Source organism: Procambarus clarkii, chromosome 14 (genome assembly GCF_040958095.1).
Source record: "Procambarus clarkii isolate CNS0578487 chromosome 14, FALCON_Pclarkii_2.0, whole genome shotgun sequence".
NCBI classification, from domain to species: Eukaryota; Metazoa; Arthropoda; class Malacostraca; order Decapoda; family Cambaridae; genus Procambarus; species Procambarus clarkii.
In genome coordinates, this window is record NC_091163.1 from 8,765,663 (window position 1) to 8,793,162 (window position 27,500).

General features: G+C 40.7%; 2 protein-coding genes across 4 annotated transcripts in view; one reads left to right on the top strand and one right to left on the bottom strand.

Annotated features, from left to right (window-relative positions):
* Positions 1-1,208, top strand: part of LOC123769772 (ataxin-2 homolog) — a 14,061-nt gene extending 12,853 nt beyond the window's left edge. Inside the window, exon 6 of the mRNA XM_069324340.1 lies at positions 1-1,208. This exon is cut by the window's left edge and continues 921 nt beyond it. Within this exon, the coding sequence (XP_069180441.1) occupies positions 1-254 (254 nt within the window). The 3' untranslated portion in view covers positions 255-1,208.
* Positions 1,209-3,130: 1,922 nt separating this feature from the next.
* On the bottom strand, positions 3,131-14,214 carry LOC123771866 (uncharacterized). Of its 3 annotated transcripts, none has more exons than XM_069324343.1 (3): positions 13,874-14,214; positions 4,733-6,586; positions 3,131-3,488 (listed from the first exon to the last, which is right to left on the bottom strand). In XM_069324343.1, the coding sequence occupies exon 2, from the start codon at positions 6,559-6,561 to the stop codon at positions 4,759-4,761; it is 1,803 nt and encodes a 600-aa protein (XP_069180444.1). In that variant the 5' UTR covers positions 6,562-6,586; positions 13,874-14,214; the 3' UTR covers positions 3,131-3,488; positions 4,733-4,758. The 3 variants fall into 3 exon arrangements, with proteins under 3 accessions (XP_069180444.1, XP_069180445.1, XP_069180442.1); XM_069324344.1 differs by having other exon boundaries at positions 5,173-6,586; positions 13,846-14,214; XM_069324341.1 differs by having other exon boundaries at positions 13,846-14,214.
* Between the last annotated feature and the right edge of the window lie 13,286 nt (positions 14,215-27,500).

The following is a 27,500-nucleotide window of genomic DNA, read 5'->3' on the forward strand; positions in this document are numbered from 1 at the left end:
CGAGTGCCATCAAAGAAACCCCGGCTGTCTTGCTTCTGTGCTTCATTCCCTTATTCTTCATCTTGCTTAGCTACTTCCTGGCCTCCGGGAAGAGCCTCGGTTTCAGCCACCACCACCACCACACGAGTCACGGGGGAGGCGGCTATGGCGGCAGGAAGGTGTCAACACACCACCTTGACGACAAAACAGCAGAGGTCCTAGCGCGCCTCATCTTGTCTCACATTGAATCTTTTGAAAAACGAGTAGCATCTTGATGTTACTTTAGAGTATATCAGTGACGTTAAAGATACCTACAGGTACTTCAACTTACGGTACTTAAGAATATTACTAACAATGACTACTCCATTTTTTGGGTTAAGTTTTAAGTTTGCGATTCTGACATTAGTTGAATAACAACTCGTCCATAGGCTATAGCTACCCAAGTTAATCTAAGCCCTCCCGAAACGCACATTTGGCAAGTTGTTTAATGCTGAGTAATCAAACCCGTATTTTCATAAAAATAAATGAATATTTATATTATAGTTATTTTGTGAATAGTTTGGCCTACAGTAGGTTAACGTGTTTCAAATGTCAACAAACTGTTGAGTGACGATCGAACGGCTCAAGACAAGTTTGAACGTATATATTAGTAAATTCAAGACAAGTTTGAACGTTTGAATTAGTAAACTTAAAATAGCGTAAAGTAAATTATTTTGTCATCCATAAAGAAGGGAGCGGCTATCACATTAACGAGCACTTGGCCAGTTGTGAGGACAGAAGGTGACTGAAAGACAGTGCTGGCGACGGTGAGGAGAAACAGAACTATAGGCTTCGTTAAAGAAAACATTTCGCCTGTAAGAACCTTATTGGTGATTCAGGCATTGCACTTAAGTTCAGTCTCCAACCAACGGTTTCCAGTATTTGTGTCGGGCATTATTCAAGTAATAACCTCTATTACTACTGCATTATTCATGTACAAAACTACAGTTAATTTTATGTAACCACTGCACTACTTAAATAGGCTACTGTAATTACTTATCGTTATTAGTATATCCTAGATCTAAAATGTCAACCTACTGATGATTTTTATTTATAAATTACAATAATTTTTAATACTCCAGTTGACTAGAACAATTAACTTATGTTTATTATTAAGTATATTACACTAAATTCTGAATATTAATATGATATCGATGTAGAATGAAATAAAATATAGAAACGCATACAAATATTACCATCATTACCTCAAGGCGTCAGCAGAGAAGTGCAATTGTGGAACAATACAGTAAATGGTTATATCAACCTTAAATATCACGTAACTAGTCAACACATACACTACTTACATTACATACATACTAAACACCTCGGATCAACAAGCACTAACACACACACACTAGCGGTGCTCCACAGTCCATAGAGGAAAGATGGGAAAGATCTCCTTCAAATAACCTTAAGACGTGTGAGTCGCTGAAACAATGCAATATACCACCAGAATACTGACATCTATTGACGCTTTCTACAAACTTTCACAGAGCGTCTTGCAAGAATGATTTGCGGGTACACGGGGTGGATACCTTAGTCAGTTACTGTTAAATATTAAAACGCCGTCACTTCGCAGATTATCTTAATATTTACCTTTGTACTCTGTAAAGCCCTGGAGGTATGTACTCTATAAAGCCCTGGAGGTATGTACTCTGTAAAACCCTGGAGGTATGTACTCTATAAAGCCCTGGAGGTATGTACTCTGTAAAACCCTGGAGGTATATACTCTATAAAGCCCTGGAGGTATGTACTCTATAAAGCCCTGGAGGTATGTACCCTATAAAGCCCTGGAGGTATGTACTCTATAAAGTCCTGGAGGTATGTACTCTGTAAATCCCTGGAGGTAACATGCTCTGCAAGGTTCTGTGTTTCAGTTTAAAGAGTTAAACAACTGTCAAACACTACTAAACAACTTAAAATTTATAAACTAAAAAAGCTACAAATTTCAAACATAAAAATTAACACAAAAATGTCAAACAAAAAACTTTAGCAAACACACTAGCAAAGTTAACATCAAATATATAAAAACTTATAAATTCTACAGATTACGGAACTTTATTCCACAGAATATGTGAACAATGACTTGAAAATAAAGTTTAGAATTTAAATACAAATTAAGTTGTAGAATACAAACAACACACAATACTTAGGGAGAAATAATTACATGTTTAAAAGCACTACATTAAAACTTTTATTATTCAAATGAGATACATGAAATAGACTGGAGAGGCTAGAATTGGGAACAATAATACAAGACTCTTCAAATATTAAAAATAACAATTAAAACCATTACAAACTATTATACAAATATACAACAAATCAAAACAAATACAACAACAAATAATAAACAATCTTGTGAGTTCAAACATAACTAGTGAATGTATAACAAAAATTATGTTAAAAACATTATATCCTATAATATATATATATATATATATATATATATATATATATATATATATATATATATATATATATATATATATATATTATATATATATATATATATATATTATATATATATATATATATATATATATATATATATATATATATATATATATATATATATATATATATATGTACCTAGTAGCCAGAACTCACTTCTCAGCCTACTATACAAGGCCCGATTTGCCTAATAAGCCAAGTTTTCATGAATTAATGTTTTTTCGTCTACCTAACCTACCTAACCTAACCTAACCTAGCTTTTTTTGGCTACCTAACCTAACCTTACCTATATATATATAGGTTAGGTTAGGTTAGGTAGGGTTGGTTAGGTTCGGTCATATATCTACGTTAATTTTAACTCCAATAAAAATAAATTGACCTCATACATAGTGAAAAGGGAAGCTTTATCATTTCATAAGAAAAAAATTATAGTAAAAATATTAATTCAGGAAAACTAGGCTTATTAGGCAAATCGGGCCTTGAATAGTAGGCTGAGAAGTGAGTTCTGGCTACTAGGTACGACATATATATATATATATATATATATATATATATATATATATATATATATATATATATATATATATATATATATATATATATATATATATATATATATATATATATATATATATATATATACACATGTATATACTGTCAATATTACAGAAAATCAATACAATTTTACAGACATTTTCAACTACCTATGTTTCGAACGAAACTGATCGAGAAAAGATTTTTCATTTCACTCTGTATGCTCGAATCAGACACCCAGAAGGGTCACCAGTATACCTAATTAATAGTACACTTGCCATCTGGTTTCACCTGATAATTACCTTGAACATTTAGTTTACTTAAATAACCAGATTTCCTTGAAGTAAACTCAGCACTCTTAGAAGCTCCTTGTAGTATAGTCAGCATACTTCACAGTCATTGCAGCACAGCTAGCATACGTGAACAGTGTATTTGGCTTACTGTTGCATAATAAATTTACCTCTTACTCTGAAGGGAGTGCTGCTCTGTAAATGAAGAAAGATAATTGGTTTAGTATAAGCAAGTACAATCAAGTCGTTCTTGACAAATGATTATATATATATATATATATATATATATATATATATATATATATATATATATATATATATATATATATATATATATATATATATATATATGTCGTACCTAGTAGCCAGAACGCTCTTCTCAGCCTACTATGCAAGGCCCGATTTGCCTAATAAGCCAAGTTTTCATGAATTAATTGTTTTTCGACAACCTAACCTACCTAACCTAACCTAACCTAACTTTTTCGGCTACCTAACCTAACCTAACCTATAGAGATAGGTTAGGTTAGGTTAGGTAGGGTTGGTTAAGTTCGGTCATATATCTACGTTAATTTTAACTCCAATTAAAAAAAATGTCCTCAAACATAATGAAATGGGTAGCTTTATCATTTCATAAGAAAAAAATTAGAGAAAATATATTAATTAAGGAAAACTTGGCTTATTAGGCAAATCGGGCCTTGCATAGTAGGCTGAGAAGTGGATTCTGGCTATTAGGTACGACATATATATATATATATATATATATATATATATTCATAGAAAAATATTAATGGCAAGAATTTATATGTGAAAAAAATCACCTTAAAAAATTATTTAGAAACGAAAATGTTTTATAACTAAAATATTTTAAGTCTACTTTAACACTATTTAAGGGTCAATCACATGACTAAAGTTACTTTACAACCTTTAACCTCTGATTCACTGACTTATCAACTTATCAAAAATATACTTGTTTCTTAGATGAATAAGACATCTGTAACTGTAGTCAAACTCACTATGGGTTTCATCAATGGTGCTTTTCTACTAAATAACAACTGCAATACAATATTGTGCTGTAAATATGGATTTTAAGAGTCAAAGTTGTATTAGTGGGTAGGACACCTCATCTTTCATATCCAACAGCTTCACAACACACTGCACTGTTTTACCATTGACATCTGGTAAGTAGATATTTTGATTAGCGTAATATTTGGTCTAGGATCTAGGAATGAGTTTAGTGGGGGATGGAAGCAGGTAGAGCGTACAGCTTCTACTGAGTGCAACTGAGAACTACTCCTGAAGGGTTGTTCTTGCGCTCTAGCCCTGGTGAATTGTGCAGTCGTAGTCAGCAAGGTCGTGTAATGGTGGCCAGGAAGGTCATGCTGTCTGTAGGTCAGTGTCAGGGGGTAGAAGATTACATCAGCAGTGAGTGATGACGGTACCGTCTGCGTCAGGTAGTGATGACTGGTTATCTCTGTCGGTAGAGGCGTCGCAACGCCCGTTGGACCCTCACGCCCAGTTCCTCCACGTTTATTCTCGCTGTGTCCTTGAGAGCGCCGTCCGGAGCGGCGACCGACCGTCTGCGGCGTCTGCCCACGAACGCCGGCAGGAGGGCAGCAAAAGTGGCGGGAACAAGGCCGGCACCCACGGCCGCCATCACCGCAAAAGGATTGTCAAAAAATGATAGTTCTTCCGCTGGTTGGGGCTTTTTAGTAGTGGTGGTGGTAGTGGTGGTTGTGGTAGTTGTAGTAGTAGGGGGAGGTGGGGGAGGAGTAGTGGTAGTGGTAGTAGTTGTGGTGGTGGAGGTAGTGGTGGTGGTGGTGCTGGATGAGGGTTCCTTATTGAGGGAGTTAGTGGAGATGAGAGAGAAAGGAACACTCACTTGGGCAAGTCCCGTTGGGGAGACGGAAGTGAACGAGACAGAGGAGGAGGATGTCGTGTCCCTCGGGCTGGTCCCCGGCAGACCCTCCGTCTTGGCCACGTTACTACCGTCTGTCTCGATTAGTGCGGGAGGCCTACCAGGCAGGGCACTGGGCACCTCCATCACACGGGTGCCGTGAGGGAGGCGGGCGCTGAAGGCAGAATGTGGTCGACGCTCGCTGAGTCCAAGCACCGTCAGGCTGGCCTTGGCCTGATGAGTCGTTTCCGACAGTTTATCCGGGATATTGGACGGCCGCTTGAACACTCCCTGGTCAAGATCGGTGTTGCTTGTTGAGATCTTGACCCACTCTCCGGTGTCCTTGTCGTGCTGGGAAATGGTCGACGTGCTATAGCGTTTCCACACACCTTCGTAAGGCGCAGGTCGAACCGTCGTCACAGAGGAAAACTCAGGCGAGTCGAAGGGAAAATGGTCACTTTGGTCGTTACTGTCGTACTCCGGATAAGGACGTGAGGACTGGTGGGGCCTGGAGAGTTGGCTGGGCTGATAGTGCTGAGGACGGGAATGTTTGTCACTAGGTCTATGGCCCAAGGGTCGCGCATTCTGCCACTCCTTCGTTGGGTTCCTCGGTGGAAAAGATTCCGAAATTTTGTCCCAGTTGAATGGGGGTCTTCTTTCGGGGGCGCTCACACCTGCTGGATGATTTATTTCACTCGGGAAATACTGTTCATATTTGAACACTTGGCCCTTCGACGGGCGTGGTCGGTGGGCTGAACCGGGCCAGAAACCAGGCCTGTTGAAGTGGGTGGTGCCGAAGGCCCTTTGGGTCTCATGGTCGAGGGTATCATCAGTCTCCACTAAGTGTCTCGACTCCTCGCTCTCCTCAGGCGACTTGGGAGTGCCACTTGATTCATAGTCGTCGGTGTAGGGAAACCCATTTTTAAGACTAAACTGCTTTAGGTAGTTCTTGATGTCTTCGTCAGTGAATGGCCTGGCGGTGGTTCTGTCCATGGCGGTGATCCTGTCGTGGGAGATGGACCTGGATGGGATGATAGACGTGCAAGACCGTCCACTCGTGCACTCGATCTTGTAGAACTTGATGTTGGGCTGAAGGCCGAGGGAGCCGTCACGCGAGTCATCGTCGTCTTCCTCCTCGGAGGCGATGGAGAACACGACCGGAGACTCGGTATTCTTGGCGGGTGATGTCCGGATACCGAGGGGTTTAGAGATGATTATGGTGCTTGGGAGGGCCTTGCCGTCCTTGCGGGTGTAGGAGGCGGGCGCCATGTATAGTTCCGTATCCACCTGAGGCTCCTCCTTGATCATGAGGGCGTGGGCGGTGGGCAACGACGCCCACACCAGCACCGACGCCCACATTGCGTAGACTCTCATATCAGCAACACAGCAGCCGCACCATCTGCAAAACAAAACACAGTAAATTAGACTACAGCTACAGGTGTCCGAGAAACAGATCTGTATTCAATATATTTAGTATTTAGGTCATTTAATGTGATATATCAAGTTAGAGTAAAATTACAGTATGGGAAAATGGTAAAGAATAAATTTGTAAATGGTAGGGAAGGTGGTGAAGAGTAGGGAAGGTGGTGAATGGTAAGGAAGGTGAAGGGTAGTGAAGGTGATGAATTGTGGGGAAGGTGGTGAAGGGTAGGGAAGGTGGTGAAGGGTAGGGAAGGTGGTGAAGGGTAGGGAAGGTGGTGAAGGGTAGGGAAAGTGGTTAAGGAATGAACATGCCTGGTTCATCCTCTAGTATTCAATAATTGGCCCACATGAACACACACACACACAAGGCAACGTTCCTGAGCTGACGGACTTGAACTACGAAGAAAAACGCAAGGAACTAGGCCTCGCAACACTAGAGGATCAAAAGCATAGTGGGACATGAGAACGACATTAAAGAGTCTAAGGTGAGTTACGAAAGTAGACAAATAATTAATGTTCAAAACCAGGAACAGCCGAACAAAGGGGGCCATCATACATGTAATTTTGGAGACACAAATGAGTCAAGACATGTTAGAAAGAACTTCCAAATCTGCTTTTTATTGCTTTACAATTTCATCTTGTTTGTATCAAAAAATCTAAGTACTAAATATAAACTCGTTTGCAGGCGATGAGTCACAATAACGTGGCTAAATTATGTTGACCAGACCACACACTAGAAGGTGAAGGGACGACGACGTTTCGGTCCGTCCTGGACCATTCTCAAGTCGATTCGACTTGGGAATGGTCCAGGACGGACCGAAACGTCGTCGTCCCTTCACCTTCTAGTGTGTAGTCTGGTCAATATAAACTCGTTTGACATTAAAGGGTTATTAACCCATGGAACCGCCTACCCGCCGAAGCCGTATCTGCCAAACCTGTGTTGAGTTTTAAAATATACCTAGAAAAGATCAACAGGACAAATGGAGGGGAGAGGGGGGGGGGGACGTTGGACAAGCCGCCGGCTTCCTGTCCGCGTCGAGACCACTGGGGTTACTGGCTCTCAGGTAAATCACGTTAATCAGGTAAAGCAATTTGCGGGAAAGTATGGAGGGGGAGGCGACGCGAGCCCCGCCCTCCTCCGCCTAGCCTACCATGACAAGATATATAGAGTATGACGCCGCCCCGCCCAAGCTGAGCTGCTCCTCAGGGTAGAAAGTCTAGTATTATGGTGCATAATGAAGCCTCAACGAGGAAATTCATTAAAGACTCAGTATTATTCATCCCATACTCTGTATTCATCTATATAAACAAAATATTTCTCTCTGTCCAGGGTTGGAGGCCAGTGGCCAGATTCACGAAGCAATTACGCAAGTACTTACGAACGTGTACATTTTTGCTCAATCTTTGACGGTTTTGGTTACATTTATTAAACAGTTTACAAGCATGAAAACTTGCCAATCAACTGTTGTTATTGTTATAAACAGCCTCCTGGTGCTTCCGAGCTCATTAACTGTTTTAATAATTGTAAACAAAGCCGCCAAAGATTGAGAAAAGATGTACAGGTTCGTAAGTGCTTGCGTAATTGCTTCGTGAATTTGGCCCCAGACGCTTAGAGTTAGTAGCCTCATCCAACATTTCAAGATGAAACATGGGTGGTATGGGATTATCATAAACCAGTCGGGCTCGGGGCCCCCCAATGCTCCTCTTTAAGAAGGTTTTCGTTACCAGAAAGTTTTATAAATGTTTTCACTTGTTCATAACATCCACATTTACACAAAGTTTGTTTTAACTACGTCGTTGCAACGTTGTATCAAAGTAACACTAGTATAAAGAACATTGTGGCTAGGTTGTGTGTTTACCTGAATTATATGTTCAGAGAGGGAGGGAGGGAGGGAGGGGGAGAGTAGGGAGGAGGTTGGGGGTGAGGGATGGAGAGAGGAGGGAAAGGTAGAGAAAGATAAGTCTAAGAAAGAAAGATAAGATGTGTGCGTGTGTGTGTCAATTCCTTACGAATGAAATAATATAAAAAGAGAGACTTATTAAACACGTATTGGACATGAATATCTTTCGACAATCGTCTGTTATGTAACATCGCAACACATTAATATATGTATCTGGCTTTCTGACTGCACACGGGAGACACATGGAAAAAATCATACGATACCTAAAATGTCGACATTTTCTGACCAGTTGAGGAAGTGAAAGGTGGTCTTTGACCCCCTTCACCCCCTCACCCCCCCCCATCTCCCTCCCCCCTCCACCATTTCCCTCCTCCCGTTAGTCATTGAGGTGACATGACAGTGAAAGTGAGGGGGGGGGGTCAGAATGGGGAGGTGAGGTAGTGTTTTGAGAGAGAAAGAGAGAGAGAGAGAGAGAGAGAGAGAGAGAGAGAGAGAGAGAGAGAGAGAGAGAGAGAGAGAGAGAGAGAGAGAGAGAGAGAGAGAGAGAGAGAGAGAGAGACAGACAGACAGACAGACAGACAGACAGACAGACAGACAGACAGACAGACAGACAGACAGACAGACAGACAGACAGACAGACAGACAGAGACAGAGAAAGAGAGTAAGCGTGAGAGAGCACTGTTTACAAAATCTTAACTGAAACACAAGTTCGCATCCATCTTGAGTACGCATCGTTCTCCTAGACGGCTTGACCGTATCATTTACCTGAATTCTGGACGAGAAGGTAGAGAACAGGAAAGACTCAGACTTGATCCCTTCTGGTTGGACTGATCAGTACATCAGTGCCTTGTGGTATAAGAAAATGTTCTCAAGGTTTCTCACCTAGTTAAACATCGTGAACAAGAAGACGCCGGCAGCCACTACACAAGGCGCTCAGCCATCAACAGCCTAATACTGACCTTGCCTTTCCCGAGAACATCACTCCATCAGCAGTCATTAATTTCTAGGCTGAGTGCCCAACCACTTGGGCTGAACGGTAGAGCGACGGTCTTGCTTCATGCAGGTCGGCGTTCAATCCCCGACCGTCCATGTGGTTGGGCACCATTTCCTTCCCCCCCCCCGTCCCATCCCTAATCCTTATCCTGACCCCTTCCCAGTGCTATATAGTCGAATTGGCTTGGCGTTTTCCCCTGATAATTCCCTCCCTTCCCTTCTAGGGTGATTCACACGTTTGAAACATGTTCCTTCAACGTGTAAATACTCGTGAAAAGAAATCACCCCTTGACATTAAATAAAGTATATTCCAAAAAACTAAAAGGAGGGTTAATAAATAAATGAGTTTCTAAGGTGAGGCTTCAAATGAGCAGATGTACGATAACACCACTTATGCAGTTGCATTAGTCTTATCAACGATAACGAGGGAAGCGTGTGAGTATGTCTCTCTGTGAGCTTGTATTTCTGAATATGAGCATTTTTGAATGTGTGTATTTCCTTCTGTTTGTATGAGTGTGTATATGCCTGTCTGTGTATGTATGTGAGCATGAATGTCCCTTCCACTTTCTTAGTCATCATCACTGAAAAGCCTCGATAATAAGCATAACAAAAGATAATCTAACAAGAAAAAAGTTACTGGAAACGAGGCAGGATTATCCCCCCTTTCACAAGACCATAACTAACACTGTGTACCATTAACAGCCTAACTATCTAGTCTAACTAGCGAGCCTAACTATCAGTTAGATGAGGCTACTTGTATAGGAGCTGTGAGATCAACGACTGGTTGGTTGTACAAGAATGTAACAACTCTTGTATATATCTCAAAAAAAAACCGGGAGGTGAAGGCGTCAGTGTGTGTGGGAAAGGGCTAGTATGACGCCACTGGACGCTGGTACTCACCCCAATACCCGCACGTCGTAACCACATCGTTAGTTTGACTAAACTACAGTCATGAAACAACCTAAAGACGTCAAATAAACGTCGTAATCATATCAAACAAATGTTGTATTACCGTCAAACAAACGTTGTAATGACGGCAAACAAACGTTATACTGAAGTCAAACAAATGTACTGACGTCAAACAAACGATATATTGATGTCAACTAAACGTTGAAATGACGTCAAACGAACATTGTGGCTACATTGTGTTTGGTGGGGAAAATATTGCTGTATAAATTTTGCCTGATACACATACTGACGAAAGTGTGTGTGTGTGTGTGTGTGTGTGTGTGTGTGTGTGTGTGTGTGTGTGTGTGTGTGTGTGTGTGTGTGTGTGTGTGTGTGTGTGTGTGTGTGTGAAGAAACAGAGAAACATGTCAGTCTGCACCTTGTGAAGTGGGTCACAATAAGAGCAACCCTTAGGGCTCAAGGGTCAGAGGTCATGAGCAAATCTTGGGGGTTTTATGGCTGACAGGTCACAGTGGTAGGTGAAGCATAGCACCTCGTTCCTACGGCTGGTATGGCGTCTGGGGGGTTTGGACAATCAGCCTCTTGCTACCTGTTTGATGTAACTTGTGTATAGTTTGACCGGTATATAAGAGATGGGGAGCTCTTCAACTATGTCTCTGTCTATCTTTGTGAAACACACGCGCACACTACAAATATATGTAGTAGACATAATAGAGGATATATAGATTGGTTAGAAAAGCGGGGTACAAGAGCTAATAGCTCGACTCTGCAGACACAAATAGTAAATACACACAATGTATCAGACTGGAGGAATGTTACTTATGGAGTACCACAGGGTTCAGTTCTTTCACCAGTAATGTTCATCGTCTAAATAAATGATCTACCAGAAAGAATACAGAATTATATGAACAAGTTTGCTGGTGATGCTAAGCTATTAGGGAAGATAAGAGACCATTATCATGCCCTTCAAAATAACCTAGACGTGCCATGTTATGGAATGTGGAACAGGTGAAAATAGGTCACACACCCATCCTGCAAATTAAGTGGAAAGGCATTCAAGAACTCTGACAAAGAAAGAGATCTAAAAGTGGTTTTGGATAGTAGACTGTCACTAGTGGAACACATAAAGGACATTTGTATGAGGAGCATACGCTACGCTTTACAACTTCAGAATCGCTTTTAAATTCATAGGTGGTGAAATATTAAAGAAGTTGTTCACGACTTTCGTGAACAACGAAGGTACCTATTTATTGCTAAGTGAACAGAGGCATCGGTTGTTAATTAATCTATAATTAAATCTCATCTACTTATCAATGTTTGCAGATAATGTAAAACAAATGAAACTAATCACAGCAGTGGAGACTTACAGACGATCCTGGCCAAACTGCTAAAGTTCTTAAGATACATTATTAATTCCTTTCAGTCCAAGCAAGCTGAAGGCGAAGAAGGTGTGAATCAGGGGTGGTAATGACGATGGGGGATTAGGGGCGGTAATGAGATTAAAGTTGAGCTTCCAACAGGAATTGCCATTTTCCGATCGACTGAAGAACTTCAGAATAAAGTAAGCAATTTGGTGTTGTTAAAATGAATAAAATGAGGTCGAGGAGAGCACCTCCATCGCAAGAGTCAAACGCTTCCGATTGTTATGAGAAACTTCCGCTACGGGTGAGAAATGTATGAATGAGGTGAGGAATTGAGCTTAGCAGGGTACGCCACCAGCCCACAGAGGGAGAATTTCCTGTCGTATGTACAGCCTATCCTTCCCCACCTAAGGGGTAACCCTTCCACTACCTCCTTTTTCTCTCTCTCTACTCTTTCTCTATCTCTCTCTCTCTCTCTCTCTCTACTCTTTCTCTATCTCTCTCTCTCTCTCTCTCTCTCACCGCCTAGCTAATACGCCGGGGTACTATAGCCAGAACATTCTAGGCTTCTTTACATTCGAAAATAACACAAATTTATAGCTATTATCATTAACATTATTATATGTATAGTAATTCTTTTTTTCATTTTAATATTATTATTGTTGCTGTTTATATATTTATTAATTAAATAATTTCATTGTAATTTAATTTTTCTATTTAAATAGCGTATACCCTGTCGATAGGGTGCCCACTTGGTATATTTTTTTATCCTCCAACATTTTCGGCCACAACAAACCCGTGACTCCAGGATTCATCAACCATGTCAACTTGCGAAACCTCTACATCTTCTTCTCAATCATGGCTGCACAGTACTTGTCTTCATTAAACGGTTTAGGGGAGCTCCGCAGCGCTACAAGTTTGTTTTGGGTTGAGAATGATCCCCCTCTCCTCCTCTTCGCCATTTCCAAGCTCTTAAACTGTACATACAACTACACCCACGTACATCCCCACACCCACGTACACACCCACACCCACACGTACACCCCTACACCCACGTACACACATACACACACACCTTATTCAGCACGGGTGGGACACGAACAAGGGGACACAGGTGGAAACTTAGTACCCAGATGAGCCACAGAGACGTTAGAAAGAATTTTTTCAGTGTCAGAGTAGTTAATAAATGGAATGCACTAGGAAGTGATGTGGTGGAGGCTGACTCCATACACAGTTTCAAATGTAGGTATGATAGAGCCCAGTAGGCTCAGGAATCTGTACACCAGTTGATTGACAGTTGAGAGGCGGGACCAAAGAGCCAAAGCTCAACCCCCGCAAGCACAATTAGGTGAGTACCTATGAAGTCGCCGAGAGCAATATATGGTATTCACACCCCTCCCTACCTAGCAACCCAACTGGAAAAACATTCTCAATTAACGGTCATCGCCGCTCCAGAAGTTTAATCAATGATCGGATCAACGTTTAATGACTGTTGAATTTAGCGTCTAAATAACGTGTGATCGACGGTTAATGAACGTTGGATCAACGTTAATTCATTAACGTTGTGCCTGAAAATTCTCTAGTTTGTATTATTATTATTATTATTTAACAAAACACCTACACATACAGGTAAAACACACCACCCACACCACACCCAGTGGTAAAACACACCACCCACACCACACCCAGTGGTAAAACACACCACCCACACCACACCCTGTGGTAAAACACACCATCCACACCACACCCAGTGGTAAAACACACCACCCACACCACACCCAGTGGTAAAACACACCACCCACACCACACCCTGTGGTAAAACACACCATCCACACCACACCCAGTGGTAAAACACACCACACCCAGTGGTAAAACACACCACCCACACCACACCCAGTGGTAAAACACACCACCCACACCACACCCTGTGGTAAAACACACCATCCACACCACACCCAGTGGTAAAACACACCACCCACACCACACCCAGTGGTAAAACACACCACCTACACCACACCCAGTGGTAAAACACACCATCCACACCACACCCAGTGGTAAAACACACCACCTACTTGGCCAGCAGGAAGCTCAGATAATCACCAAGGTTGGGGCAGCCAAGAGACGAGATGCGACGACCGAGCAACTCCAGTATTTCGTGGGAGGCAGAGAGAGGTGCTGTGCAGACCCAACAACGTGGATTATTCTTCAGGATTCGGAGGATATGAAGTTACAACAGATTTCCCGATGAGTTGTGATTGATTTCAGAGCGAGGATGACAGCCCGTCAGTGCATCTGAGCCCTTCAACTTTGTGATGGAGGTGAGAGCAGAGATAAATCACGTGCGATGTCGACGTCGTCAGTACTGTGGGTGTGCAGCTCGCTAGGCTGCCAGGACACATGTGGCGGATTTCATTCACTCGGCGCCCTCTCTCACATGAGGAAATTTCTCTTTTCCCCTCCCTCGAGCACCTCCCCCCACATGTGACACACACAAGCCAGCCCCCCCCCCCCCCACCACCCCCTCTTCTACCCAGCCGGAAAGCCTGATAAGCCCAGCAAATCAACAAATCCTGCAGAGTTCGTCCGCTCTTGTAGATGGTATCTAAACGTTTTTATCCGTTACACGATGATTGTGGCGCTAATCTCTATAACACCTTTATACGCGCATGATGTGTGGAAGCGTCTATTTCCATTTTATGCTTTGTTGAGAACGGTTTCGTAGCGACGTTTGGTGTAGTGCAATGTAATCCAGTATGGGGTGTTTGTTGCTCTTTCAACAGGATCGTTTCATTTGATATTGCTTGTGGTTTGGACTGTTATATAGTTCAAACAGTTGTATTATTTGGACAACCCGTCTCAGACTAAGTCCATTCCATCCAGCGGTCGACCCCACAGACATATTCATAAATTTTAAAATGCTGCTCATTCAAAACAAGAATTTTATCAAATATACGTTAGTATTATTATATATTAGCATATCGTGCATATTTAGGCATTGGTTATGTTAGGTGTTTAGGTTCTGTTGGCGATTATTCAACCCGTCCTCGACTCAAGTCCAATACATCCAGCGGTCGACCCCACAGACGCATTCATAAATTTTAACATGCTGTTCATTCAAAACGGGAATTTTCTCAAGTATAAATTAATATTATAATATATTAGCATATTGTGCATATATAGGCATAGGTTAGGTTAGGTTTGTTTTTGTTTAGGTTCTGTTGGCGATTATTTGTATTTGTAGTACGTTGGTGAAGCATTTATAGCGTTGTGGTTCGAACAAAATTCGTCAGTGAAACACTTGTTCCGGATATGTTCGAACGTCAGCAGTTGTGAGTCGTGTGTAAACCGTTTTTCATTCATAAATAGGGGATTTAGCGGGTGCATGGAATCACTTTTGGTTCTTTGTTTGGAGGACGGGCTGTTGGACGATTGTTTGTTTTGAACAGCCCGTCCTCCAAACAAAGATCCAAAAGTGATGCCATGCACCCGCCAAACCCCCTGTTTATGAATGAAAAACGGTTTACATACGACTCACAACTGCTGACGTTCGAACACTTCCGGAACAAGTGCTTCACTGACGATTTTTGTTCGAATCACAACGCTATAAATGCTTCACCCACGTACTACAAATACAAATAATCGCCAACAGAACCTAAACACCTAACCTAACCTAACCTATGCCTATATATACACAATATGCTAATATATTATGATATAAATTTATACTTGAGAAAATTCCCGTTTTGAATGAACAGCATGTTAAAATTTATGACTGCGTCTGTGGGGTTGACCGCTGGATGTAATGGACTTGAGTCGAGGACGGGTTGAAACGTTCACACGGTTGTATGAATCATTCCATGAACTATATATTTGGCTTGAGAGATACAAAATATATATAACATTTACATAGTTGGAGAGCTAACAATATATAGCATTTAAATAGCAGGAGAGATGGAACAATATATAGCATTTAAATAGCAGGAGAGATGGAACAATATATAACATTTACGTAGCTGGTGAGATGGAACAATATATAACATTTACATAGCTGGTGAGATGGAACAATATATAACATTTACATAGCTGGTGAGATGGAACAATATATAACATTTACATAGCTGGTGAGATGGAACAATATATAACATTTACATAGCTGGTGAGATGGAACAATATATAACATTTACATAGCTGGTGAGATGGAACAATATATAACATTTACATAGCTGGTGAGATGGAACAATATATATACCATTTCGAGCTCAAAATAAAAGAGAAGGAATGAGCGGGTGAGCCGATGAAGCAGGTCATCAGAGATGGTCGGCTGAGGCCCAGACATCTGTGCATCATTTGTTCATTTGATGCATCACGCTATTGTGATTTCTGTGTGTTATCTGTGCTATTTACTAACTGGAAAAAGAAAACGTTCTGCAACACAGACTAACAGTTTTCTGAAGGTCATTAGTGATGGAATGATCGCAGAAAGGTACGTAAGTGACAATATTACCGAGAGTTCATTTAGTTAAAGGTCATATGGGCACTTGGGTTGATCCTACAAACGTACCTAAATGACGATATATAGCCATAAGTTCATCCTAAATTACATTAATCAGTATTAAATTTGGTTGATATAAAATTTTTGAGGTCGTTTTGTTTGTGCTCAAAACATGAACTTTCTTACATACGATCACTGTATATGTTGAAACCAATCTCTAGTGAAATGTAAATACGTTTAATCTTCTGTATTATAATATATGTAATGAAATCGAATATATTTGTACTTTAACTGAGCTTTTATGGCTAAATGACGCAATCATATGATACACAGTAATTATTTTCTTAACTAGACGGCAACGTACTAATAACTTGATATTAAATTACTATATAGTGTGTGTAAGAGCAAAAATTTTATTTTATTTTGCTATATGAATCGCTAAGGCATGTTAAGTGTAAGCCGGTTTTTTCTTTGTTATTTCGTGAAGACAATATGAGGCTTTTTCCGCTGCTGGGAGCGTCCTCCCTTGAACGTCAGCCTCATAATTAAAACAAATATTTCCATTTCCACTTCAATTTAATACAATGGTTCTTGTATTAAACTAAATTTAACTTTTTAACTAAAAAGTTTAACTAAACCTTTCTAGTTTTAACTAAATATCTAGTTTTCTCCTTGTAAATTCAGTATTGTCGTTGTTGTTGTTGTTTAATTGATTCGCTACCTGGAACAAAAAGTTCCAAGTAGCACGGGCTATGGTGAGCCCGTCGTTTTGTTGTGTTAGTGCAGCATAATGTACTCCTGAAGAATGTCACATTGCTGACGAAACGTCGAAACAATAAAAATGGAAAGATTTCGTAATATATATAGTGTTTTTTCGCCTCCTAGATGGTACAAGATATTTGCGTATTATATGCGTATATTTGCGTAAAGGACCATTCATTTTTATTTATTTATTTATATGCATAAAAGTACATTAGGGTGTGAACGCACTTATGCTGGTAATTAAGGGTACAATATCGAAAAATTTAATCGGCGGTAGGCTTAATAGTTCATTTTCGTTGTCATAGCAGGTCTATTAGGTCATTTGGGTTGCCATAACCTAAATTGGTAAGAATTATATATATTGGTTGCTCTTGTTGTATGACTTACTACGTTGCGTTTGATAGTGTAAAACGAAAGAGCTTTTATAACTCAAAAATAGTGGAGGCCGCTCTGAAAGCAACCGCTAATCACATAGAGAAAGTGTACTAAATAATGCCGGTAAACGCAGTCCCATGAAACACCCGCTTCATCACTGTTTATCACGCAGCAGTAGATCACAAGAGACACTAGCATTAGTAAGCTACCAAATATTGTGTGACGCCGAGTGAAAGCGAGAGTAGATGAGTGGAGGTGTTGTACTCTAGCACGCCCGAGAGGTTCAGCCCCGGGCTCCCAGAGTGAAAGTTTGGGTCAAACCCTACGACCTGTGCACCTCCTCCCTCTCCCTCCCACCCTATCCTCTCCTTCATTCCTCCCTATCCTCTCGTTCCTTCCTCCCTATCCTCTTCTTACTTCCTCCCTATATATCCTCTCCCTTCCTCCACCTCATCTACTCCTTCCCTTCTCCCTCTTCACTCCTTCCTTCCTTCCTCCTCATTAATTCCCTCTTTATTTACTCCCTATTCCCTTAACATCTCGACCACTTCTTTGTAATTCCATTTTCGAATTATATCAAACAATTAATACCATATGTATATTGCTAACTAGCTAGGGTACCTGGAGATCTAAATAAACAAAATGATTCCACCATATATGTGTTGGGAGCCCCAAGAATGCAAATACAGTATATCATCAGAACATAATATTTACATGTCATCTAAATTCTCCGCTAACTTCATGGAGGTCGTCATGAAAGCCTTTAAAATGGAAATAGGCTTCCAGGGGTAATGGAACCGGCACCGACCCACCCATGATAATCCCACCCTCCCATCCAGTCACTCTGCAAAGTTTAATGAGGTCTCCAACATTGGACAGACAAACAAACAATCCGACATTCTATTTTATAGACATGGTCCATATAGACATCTTTCTTCCATTTCTTAAGCATCCTCATTCCCATTTTCTTTAATCATTTCTGTCAGCTAGGAGTAACCTAGCCAAATTTTATTCAACTGACCATTCTGTCTTGACTGAAAGAGAAAGTGGACGAGAGAGCGCAACGCTCTACGCCTCAGTAGTGGTGGAATGGTGGTGGTCATTTTAATATGCTCGCTCTCTTACGTGTTTCTACCACTTCCACTTGGACTAGTCTGTTTAGTTACCGCCTCGCTTCTTGCAAGGTTAGTGTTCGAGTCCCGAGGTCCAAGAAGCGTTTTGGCATTATTCCTTCACTCTGTTTTCATCTCCCAGTTCATTGCCCGTCCTCCTAGCTCTTCCAAGTACTGTTAAGCATAGCAATTTATGCTGATAATTATCCTTGCGTGTTTCTATGTGCTGTGTCATCATGATTTATGCTAAAACTCTTCCTCTTGTAACACTTAGCTGCGTCTTCGCTAGGCATCTCTCTCTCTCGTCCGTCATCTCTTCTAAATATGGCCTCAGCTCCTTCAAAATGTCCTCCTCAGTTGCGCCACAGAAAGCGAAAGTCGCTGGTAAGAGAATGCGTGACAGTGTGTGTGTGACTGTTACGTGCTACTGATGCTCCTGTACCATTGATGTGCGCGCATATCGTCACTACCATTTAAGTGTACCTACAGCGTCACTACACCTTTGGTGGGCGCTCACAGCTCCACTGTACCGTTGCTGTGCGCTCACATATATTGTACTCCCCCCATCATCATACATTGTACTATTCTATCAAAAATATGACACTGTTACGTAATACAAGGATCCACTGGCTGGGTAAGTAAGCCCTACGCACCGGGGAAAGCTTTAACAGTGTGAAGATATACGCATATCCATCACTACGCGTTTCAGACATACTTAAATCCAGTGGAATATGAAAGCGTGAGGTACTATAGAAAGTCAGAGTAATTATTCCATAATTTCTTGTGTTCAAGACTTTCTCTTATATTGTGTTCAATTGAGCTGCTGAACGCTAAGAGTTATATTAACATCAGTTCATCAAATGTGGGATACAATTATATTACGAAAACTTGGTAGGGAAAAACTCATACAAATGTGCATTTGTTATTATTAATTTGTTCAGTGTTAAAAAACACATGAGTTAAGTGTTTTAAACTGAACTAATCTTGCGTGTTAGGAATCTGTAAATATTTCACTATAAATAAGTTTCGAGCATTGCGATACATAAATTAAGTGAGTTTGCATGTATCTAGGGATTTATATACCAAGTGCATGCGATATACCGGTGTATATTTGCATGTTTAGTTCCGAGACAAACTTTTCAGTATATACATATTAGCTGTGAGGAATTAGTTTACTTATATGAGTTATACTGGGCGACATGAGTGCTTTGTGGCTCTGGTGAACTAACTGCCTCTCATAAACAAATGTCTAGTCTTATTATAATTAGATAGGTAATAATCTGTGTAAGTTCACAGCTCTCCAAATGAGCCCACTCGTATTACTCAAATATGGGTACCAGGAAGAGGTATTTTTTGTATAGAGCTATAAATTTACTATTTTTACAAAGTCCATAGCAGGCACAGCTGTTAGGTCCGTGATTTATATCATAAATGCTTTCGAAATAATTTTAAGTAATCACATTTATTTATTTATTTATATATAAGAAGGTACATTGGGTTTGTGAGGATACATAACATGGTATTTACAATCTTGTAAAGCCACTAGTACGCGCAGCGTTTCGGGCACGATGAATATATATACATATATACTTAATCTTAACAATCTTCCTGTCCTCGACAATGGTATAACATACCACTATACATATATGAAAAGTTTCCTTAACAATACAATCCTTTACAGTGCAATTTTCATTTTCTTATGAAAGAAAACTTAGATTTCAGGACTAACTATTGTAATTCATACTTAGACACTGAGTCGTAGTAATTCTGTGTCGGGGACAGGAAGCCAGGACGTATTCATACACGCTAGACTTATATCGAGGTCCCCCCCCCCTATTCCCCAAAGGTCGAATTACTGACCCCGCCCAGGATACTACCCCACAACAAGCTAACTCCTGAGTACCTATGTACTGCTAGATGAACAGTTACATTAGGTGAAAGGAAATGTGCCCAACATTTCTGTACCGGAACCCGGAATTCTCGCTTGTGCGTCGAGAACGAAGCCTACTGCACTACCGGGACGGGACCCCATAGTTTTTAATTTATTTAATCACGCCATTTTTCACATTAAAAAAATACAATTTACCTGAAATTATAATTTTTCAATTTGCTTGTATGCTTCTCACTCTGAGGCACCCATGCCTCTATGTTCGTTTTCTGTGTGTTATTACTTTGGAACTTTGCATTTATTCTTTTATTTTATTTGTGTATTTTGTATATATACAAGAGTTCTTACATTCTTGTACATCGTTGGTTGAACAATGGGTTAGTCCAATAACTTTTATTGTTTACCCTTTCGATTTCTAATTTTAATTTTCTTTAATTTTTTTAATAAAAAATTGAATTTAATTTTTATTAAAATTTAAAAATTTCTAAATTTCACAACTGCCTCATCCCATTGTGTGTATTTTACCTCAATAAACTTATTTCAATTTCAACTGTCAATATGTGTATATGTACTATTTGTGCCTGCAGGATCGAGCTGTTAGCTCTTGGACCCCGCCTTTCTGACGGTCGGTTTTCTAATGTACTGACTTCCTATCTATTTTCCCTCTATGATATATAATGCATATTTCTCTCTCTCTCACACACACACACATCCTGGGGATGTGAGTGTGTGTGAGAGATCATGTGTCGTAAGACCAACTAAAATAAACTACTACAGTATATCACGCGCTGGACCAAACAACAGTGACCCTGTAAGGGAATAGAAAGTTATATTTTTTCAGTTATATCGTACTAAGACTAGGGAAAGGATAGGTCCATTAAAAACTGAGACAGGTCAAATAACAGATAGTGATGAAGAGATGAGTAGTATTTTTAATAAATATTTTGTATCTGTATTTACTAAAGAGGAACTTAACAATATGCCTTCAGCCGAACAAGTCTATGTGGGTGGGGACGAGGACAGGTTGACGAGTTTAGCAGTTACCAGGGAGGATGTTCTTAAACAAATAGTAAAACTCAAACCAAACAAATCCCCAGGGCCGGATGAAGTGTTTGCTAGGGTGCTTAAAGAATGCAAAGAGGAGCTTTGTGACCCACTGTCAACCATATTTAATAAATCAATAGAGTCAGGCAGAGTGCCAGAGTTTTGGAAAGTTGCTAATGTGATACCAGTTTTTAAGAAAGGAGATAGATCACTTGCGTCTAACTATCGACCAATTAGCCTAACGTCTATTGTGGGAAAGTTACTCGAATCTATAATAGCAAATAAAATTCGTCTTCATCTTGAAAAACATAAATTAATAATTGAGTTGCAACATGGTTTTATAAATGGCCGTTCATGTTTAACAAATTTGTTATCTTTTTATTCTAGCATTGTTGAGGCAGTTGATAGTGGTAAGGATTGCGATGTTGTATACCTTGACTTTAGCAAAGCTTTTGATACAGTGCCACATGAAAGACTGATTAAAAAAATAGAGTCTCATGGTATTGGGGGTGCTATATTAAGCTGGATTAGGGCATGGCTATACCAAAGGAAACAGAGAGTTAGTATAAATGGAATCAAGTCAGAGTGGGAAAATGTTGTAAGTGGAGTGCCTCAAGGCTCTGTCCTGGGACCTCTGTTGTTTATAATATATATAAATGATTTAGATTCAGGTTTGAGTAGCAACATTTGCAAATTTGCCGATGATACGAAAATCGGTAGGGAAATTAATTCGGAGGAGGACTCACTATCACTTCAAGTTGATCTAGATAGGGTTTTGAAATGGTCAAAGGATTGGCAGATGCAGTTTAATGCTGATAAATGTAAAGTTCTGAGGTTAGGTAATGATGATAGAGTTACAAGATACGAGCTAGATGGTGTTGTGATTGCGAAGTCGGATTGCGAAAGGGATCTGGGAGTTATGATTAGTAAGAATTTAAAACAAAAGGATCAATGCATAAATGTTCGTAATAAGGCAAATCGGACACTTGGATTTATTAATCGCAGCGTTAGTAACAAGACACCTGGTGTGGTTCTCAAGCTATATCTTGCTCTAGTTAGGCCCCATTTAGATTATGCAGTTCAGTTTTGGTCGCCATATTATAGAATGGATATAAATTCACTTGAACGTGTCCAGCGTAGGATGACTAAGTTAATTCCCCAAATTAGAAATCTTTCATATGAAGAAAGATTAACAAAGCTTAAGTTGCATTCACTGGAAAGGCGAAGAGTTAGGGGTGACATGATAGAGGTTTACAAGTGGATGAATGGACATAACCGGGGGGATATTAATAGGGTATTAAAAGTATCAACACAGGACAGAACACGAAACAATGGATATAAATTGGATAAGTTTAGATTTAGGAAAGACTTGGGTAAATACTGGTTCAGTAACAGGGTTGTTGATTTGTGGAACCAATTGCCGCGTAACATTGTGGAGGTGGGGTCCCTCGATTGTTTCAAGCACGGGTTGGACAAGTATATGAGTGGGATTGGGTGGTTATAGAATAGGAGCTGCCTCGTATGGGCCAATAGGCCTTCTGCAGTTACCTTTGTTCTTATGTTCTTATGTTCTTATGAAATAGCCTAAGCTACAATATCCCTTTGAGATGTATTTTTCAGTTCCTGAACCGATTATGTGCCTCTATAATCCTTTACACCACCGCCCACGGGATGGGTATGGGGTGCATAATAAAGAAAGATGTATTTTTTCTTGTCTCAATAAACATGCTTGAACAACAGGACCTTTGAGAGTGCCCCACAACACAGGCATGGAGCCGCCCGCAGCGTGTGGGCGGACGGGCGGCCCGGACCTACATCATGGCTGCCAGCGCACATTCATGAATCGTGGTCACTAGCGGGACTAAGATATAAAATGCGATAATGATGCCGACTGCGTGAGAAAAGATCAAAGGAGCCATAGAATAGACATAAACAATCGCATGGACCAGTTTGTGCTGTATAACAGTTACCAGACTAGCGTAAAACAGCTGTGATGGATTCCCGCCAAACACACACCGAAACTACGACGTTGCTACAACGTTCGAACAAGTTTTAACACCTAACCAGTTATAACAACCAATATAGCAAGTTGTAACAACGTTCTAATACGTCATAAACACGTTAAGCCAAGATGTAACAACTTTATTTCAAGTTGTAACAAGCAAAAAATAGAGACAGTTACGGTTTGTGTTTCCAGGGTTTTGGTGAAGTGGTATGTCTGTCTCTCTGTTTCTGCTCTCTTTGTTTTTTGAGAGATTTTTTTGAGATATATACAAGAGTTGTTTCATTCTTGTACCATTCTTACATTCATTCTTGTGTGTGTGTGTGTGTGTGTATTATTTCAGTATTATGATGGGATTTATTTAATTGAATAATTGATCCCTCGCAATATTCTCCAAATGCCTTTGCTAGGATCTGGGAAATGAGGTAAACATACACACACACACACACACAGGCACTTGATGCCAGAGTAAGTCTTAAATATAACTCGTCTTGAATGTCATGGGTTAAATGTTGTGCCTCACTGTCTCAACGGACCCTTCTACTGTCCTCCACACTGCTGCTGTTTTAGCCCCAGCTCGTCCTCCTTAGGTTTCCCAAGGTCAAGAAAACGGTCAGTTTAAAGTGGTCTCTCTTAACCTACCAGAGGACCCAAAACAGAAAACGGGACAGTACGTCACTTTCGCCAGCCGCTTCCACTTTTTAATACGACAATTTTTGGCTTTGTGTAATGCATACGGGTGAAAAGCGACGTGTTTTGTATGAGTCACGCCCTACTGCTACCCCTTCTTCCATTATGTCTCCCGCCCTGGAGGATGAGTGGTCTACGTTCCTCCTCTTCCTGAAGCAGAGTGAAGGACCCAGGTAGCCGCTGGGAGGGTGGTGACCCCCTAGACCCAGTAGCTATACTTAGTGTCCTCGTCACCATTTGGTTACCATTTGGTCCGGGAGACATCTCCCGTCACGCAGGGTGCAGTCGCACCTCCACAGATCTCCAGTATCATCTCTTGATACTGGTAATGGCTCAAAAAGGCCACCACTTACGGGCTATTCATGCCCGTGCCACCTCTTGGGTGGCTTAATCTTTATCAATCCATCAGTGTCCTCGTCTTCAACGTCGATACCCGTGGAGGACAATCTGTCCTACGCTTCCGGCAGGAGACCAGGGAAAGATGTCTGCTGCACTATAGGTTCTGTGGGTTGAGAGTCTATTCAGAAAAAAAAAAACGGATTATCGTTCGAAGGACCATCATCGATATAGTTGATATGGAGACGAGTCACTATTACCATACTCTAGTTCTTAGTTCTAAATAGTGTGAAAAAAAATTCACTTCTGTGCGCAGTGGCGTTTCAACACGTCACCAGCCATGCAATGTCTATATAAGAACATAAGAACATAAGAACAAAGGTAACTGCAGAAGGCCTATTGGCCCATACGAGGCAGCTCCTATTCTATAACCACCCAATCCCACTCATATACTTGTCCAACCCGTGCTTGAAACAATCGAGGGTCCCCACCTCCACAATGTTACGCGGCAATTGGTTCCACAAATCAACAACCCTGTTACTGAACCAGTATTTACCCAAGTCTTTCCTAAATCTAAACTTATCCAATTTATATCCATTGTTTCGTGTTCTGTCCTGTGTTGATACTTTTAATACCCTATTAATATCCCCCCGGTTATGTCCATTCATCCACTTGTAAACCTCTATCATGTCACCCCTAACTCTTCGCCTTTCCAGTGAATGCAACTTAAGCTTTGTTAATCTTTCTTCATATGAAAGATTTCTAATTTGGGGAATTAACTTAGTCATCCTACGCTGGACACGTTCAAGTGAATTTAAGTGAATTATATGACGTCATTCAACTGTTTGAGCCAACATCTCGCGTTCCTTGAGACGAGAGTTAAGTAGTCATTTACCTCTCTCCAGTGATGTATATATTACATTCTTGAATACAATAAGTTTGTTGAGAGTGAGGTTAGAACTCGCGACGGAGGGGAGGAGTGGCAGGTGCTGACGTCAACCCCGGCGGACGCTGGAACGTGTTCTGACCTGAGGGAGGACACGCCTCACACCGATGCTGCTAACTCATATACCCGCAGGTACACCCTCCCACCCAGCACACAGCCCCGCTCCTGTGCCAGGTAAGTCCACTACGGGCTCACCATAGCCCGTGCTATTTGGAACTTTTTGTTCCCAGTAGCTGAATCTAAGACAACAACCCTCCCACCGTTCCCAAACTCTCCCCACACACATAACACTATGTGTAGTGTGGCGGACCTCTCACTGTGTTCGTGGAGGATAGACGGAAATATATATATGCTAATTAGCAATGTGAATGGTTCACAGAAATCACAATAACGTGATATATCAAATGAAAAAATCCAAAAAGGTCCGTGATGAGGGTTCGAATCTATGTGTTGAGTGTTCCCAGTCGCGTCGCTGGTGAAAACTAAACTAAACAACGACTCCATTATACAACAGGACTCTTGTATGATGGAGCCCTGTTGTATTTACCCCCCCCCCTCTCCCCTAAGTCTCACATTCCCAAACCCTTATTTACCCTTATACAGACAGACAACTTGTTACATGTATCGGGAGGTACATCGCCCTCTACTACATCTCTTGGTGCACCTTGAAAGAATCTCAACACCTAAAGGACATATAACTGTTAATGAAAAAGTTCAACGCTCAGTAGGAAAAATGCATCCCAGAAATGTCAGCTCTCATTCCAGGAACGGTTGAGGGCCGCTGGAGGACTATCAACACCACAAACCAGGCACAACAGGGCTGATATCATAGAGATCCTTTAAAATACATAACAAACTCGGAAGATTTTAATCCAGATTACTGATAATCAAACGACACATCAGAAAATGGAGAAACAACGGTCGATCCGTCCTGGGACCATTATCATGTATGTGTTACAATAACCTTGATATTCCTATTACTAACACATTTCATTGAAACGATTCCTAATGATCATAGAGTAGTACTATGTACCACTCTCTCAATTCATATTATCGTTACTGAAATTGTGCTATAAGCTGTAGTTTTGTTCTGCGCAGTTATACACATAATCTGCTGGAGCATCCCTTTTTGAGTACTGTCCTCATCTTTATGCATTAGTATTGAAATATTGTGTGTGATAGATGCGAAGGTATCGTGTCTCCAGCAGTGTCCCGGGAGTAGGATGTGTGTGATAGATGCGAAGGTATCGTGTCTCCAGCAGTGTCCTGGGAGTAGGATGTGTGTGATAGATGCGAAGGTATCGTGTCTCCAGCAGTGTCCCGGGAGTAGGATGTGTGTGATAGATGCGAAGGTATCGTGTCTCCAGCAGTGTCCCGGGAGTAGGATGTGTGTGATAGATGCGAAGGTATCGTGTCTCCAGCAGTGTCCCGGGAGTAGGATGTGTGTGAAAAGATGTTATTGATCTTCACGTTGGTTAGGCTGCTGCGTCACTTGCAACCTTATGCTGTCTTAGTTCAATTTTGTCAGTATATCTTTGTCGTTGTATATATCCTGTCAGTGATTTTATGGTTAAATGTATCTTGTTAGTGTATTTATCTCTATATGTATACTGCAGTGTATGTCTATATATATTATTAAATATGACCGAAAAAGTAAGATTAATAATTCTAACACGAATTTTCTCAATATTTCTTATGTTTCTTTTCACTGTTGATGGTAATTGAAAAATCAATTCTCCAAAATTCATTTTTATTTCTAGTCTGACGCGACACTTGAACGCGTTTCGTAATAACTTATTACATTTTCAAAGACTTTAGTTTACACACACACAACTATAACCTGCAAACACTAAACAGAGTTTAAACGGCTTTCATTTTATACCTGCATTTGGGTGAAGTGATATGTTACAACAGTTTTGGATGAGGTGAAAACAAACTTTCAACACAAGACAGAACATGAAACAATAAGTATAATATTGGGTAAGTTAAAGGGAAGAATGGAAGTAACTACAAAGGGCCTATTGGCTCATTTCTTGATGCTTCTATATTTTTGCGGAGTCTTGAAGTGGGTAGAATATAG

Excerpts from the sequence above, each read along its gene's own strand:
- LOC123771866 (XM_069324343.1), bottom strand. The coding sequence starts at position 6,561 with ATGAGAGTCTACGCAATGTGGGCGTCGGTGCTGGTGTGGGCGTCGTTG.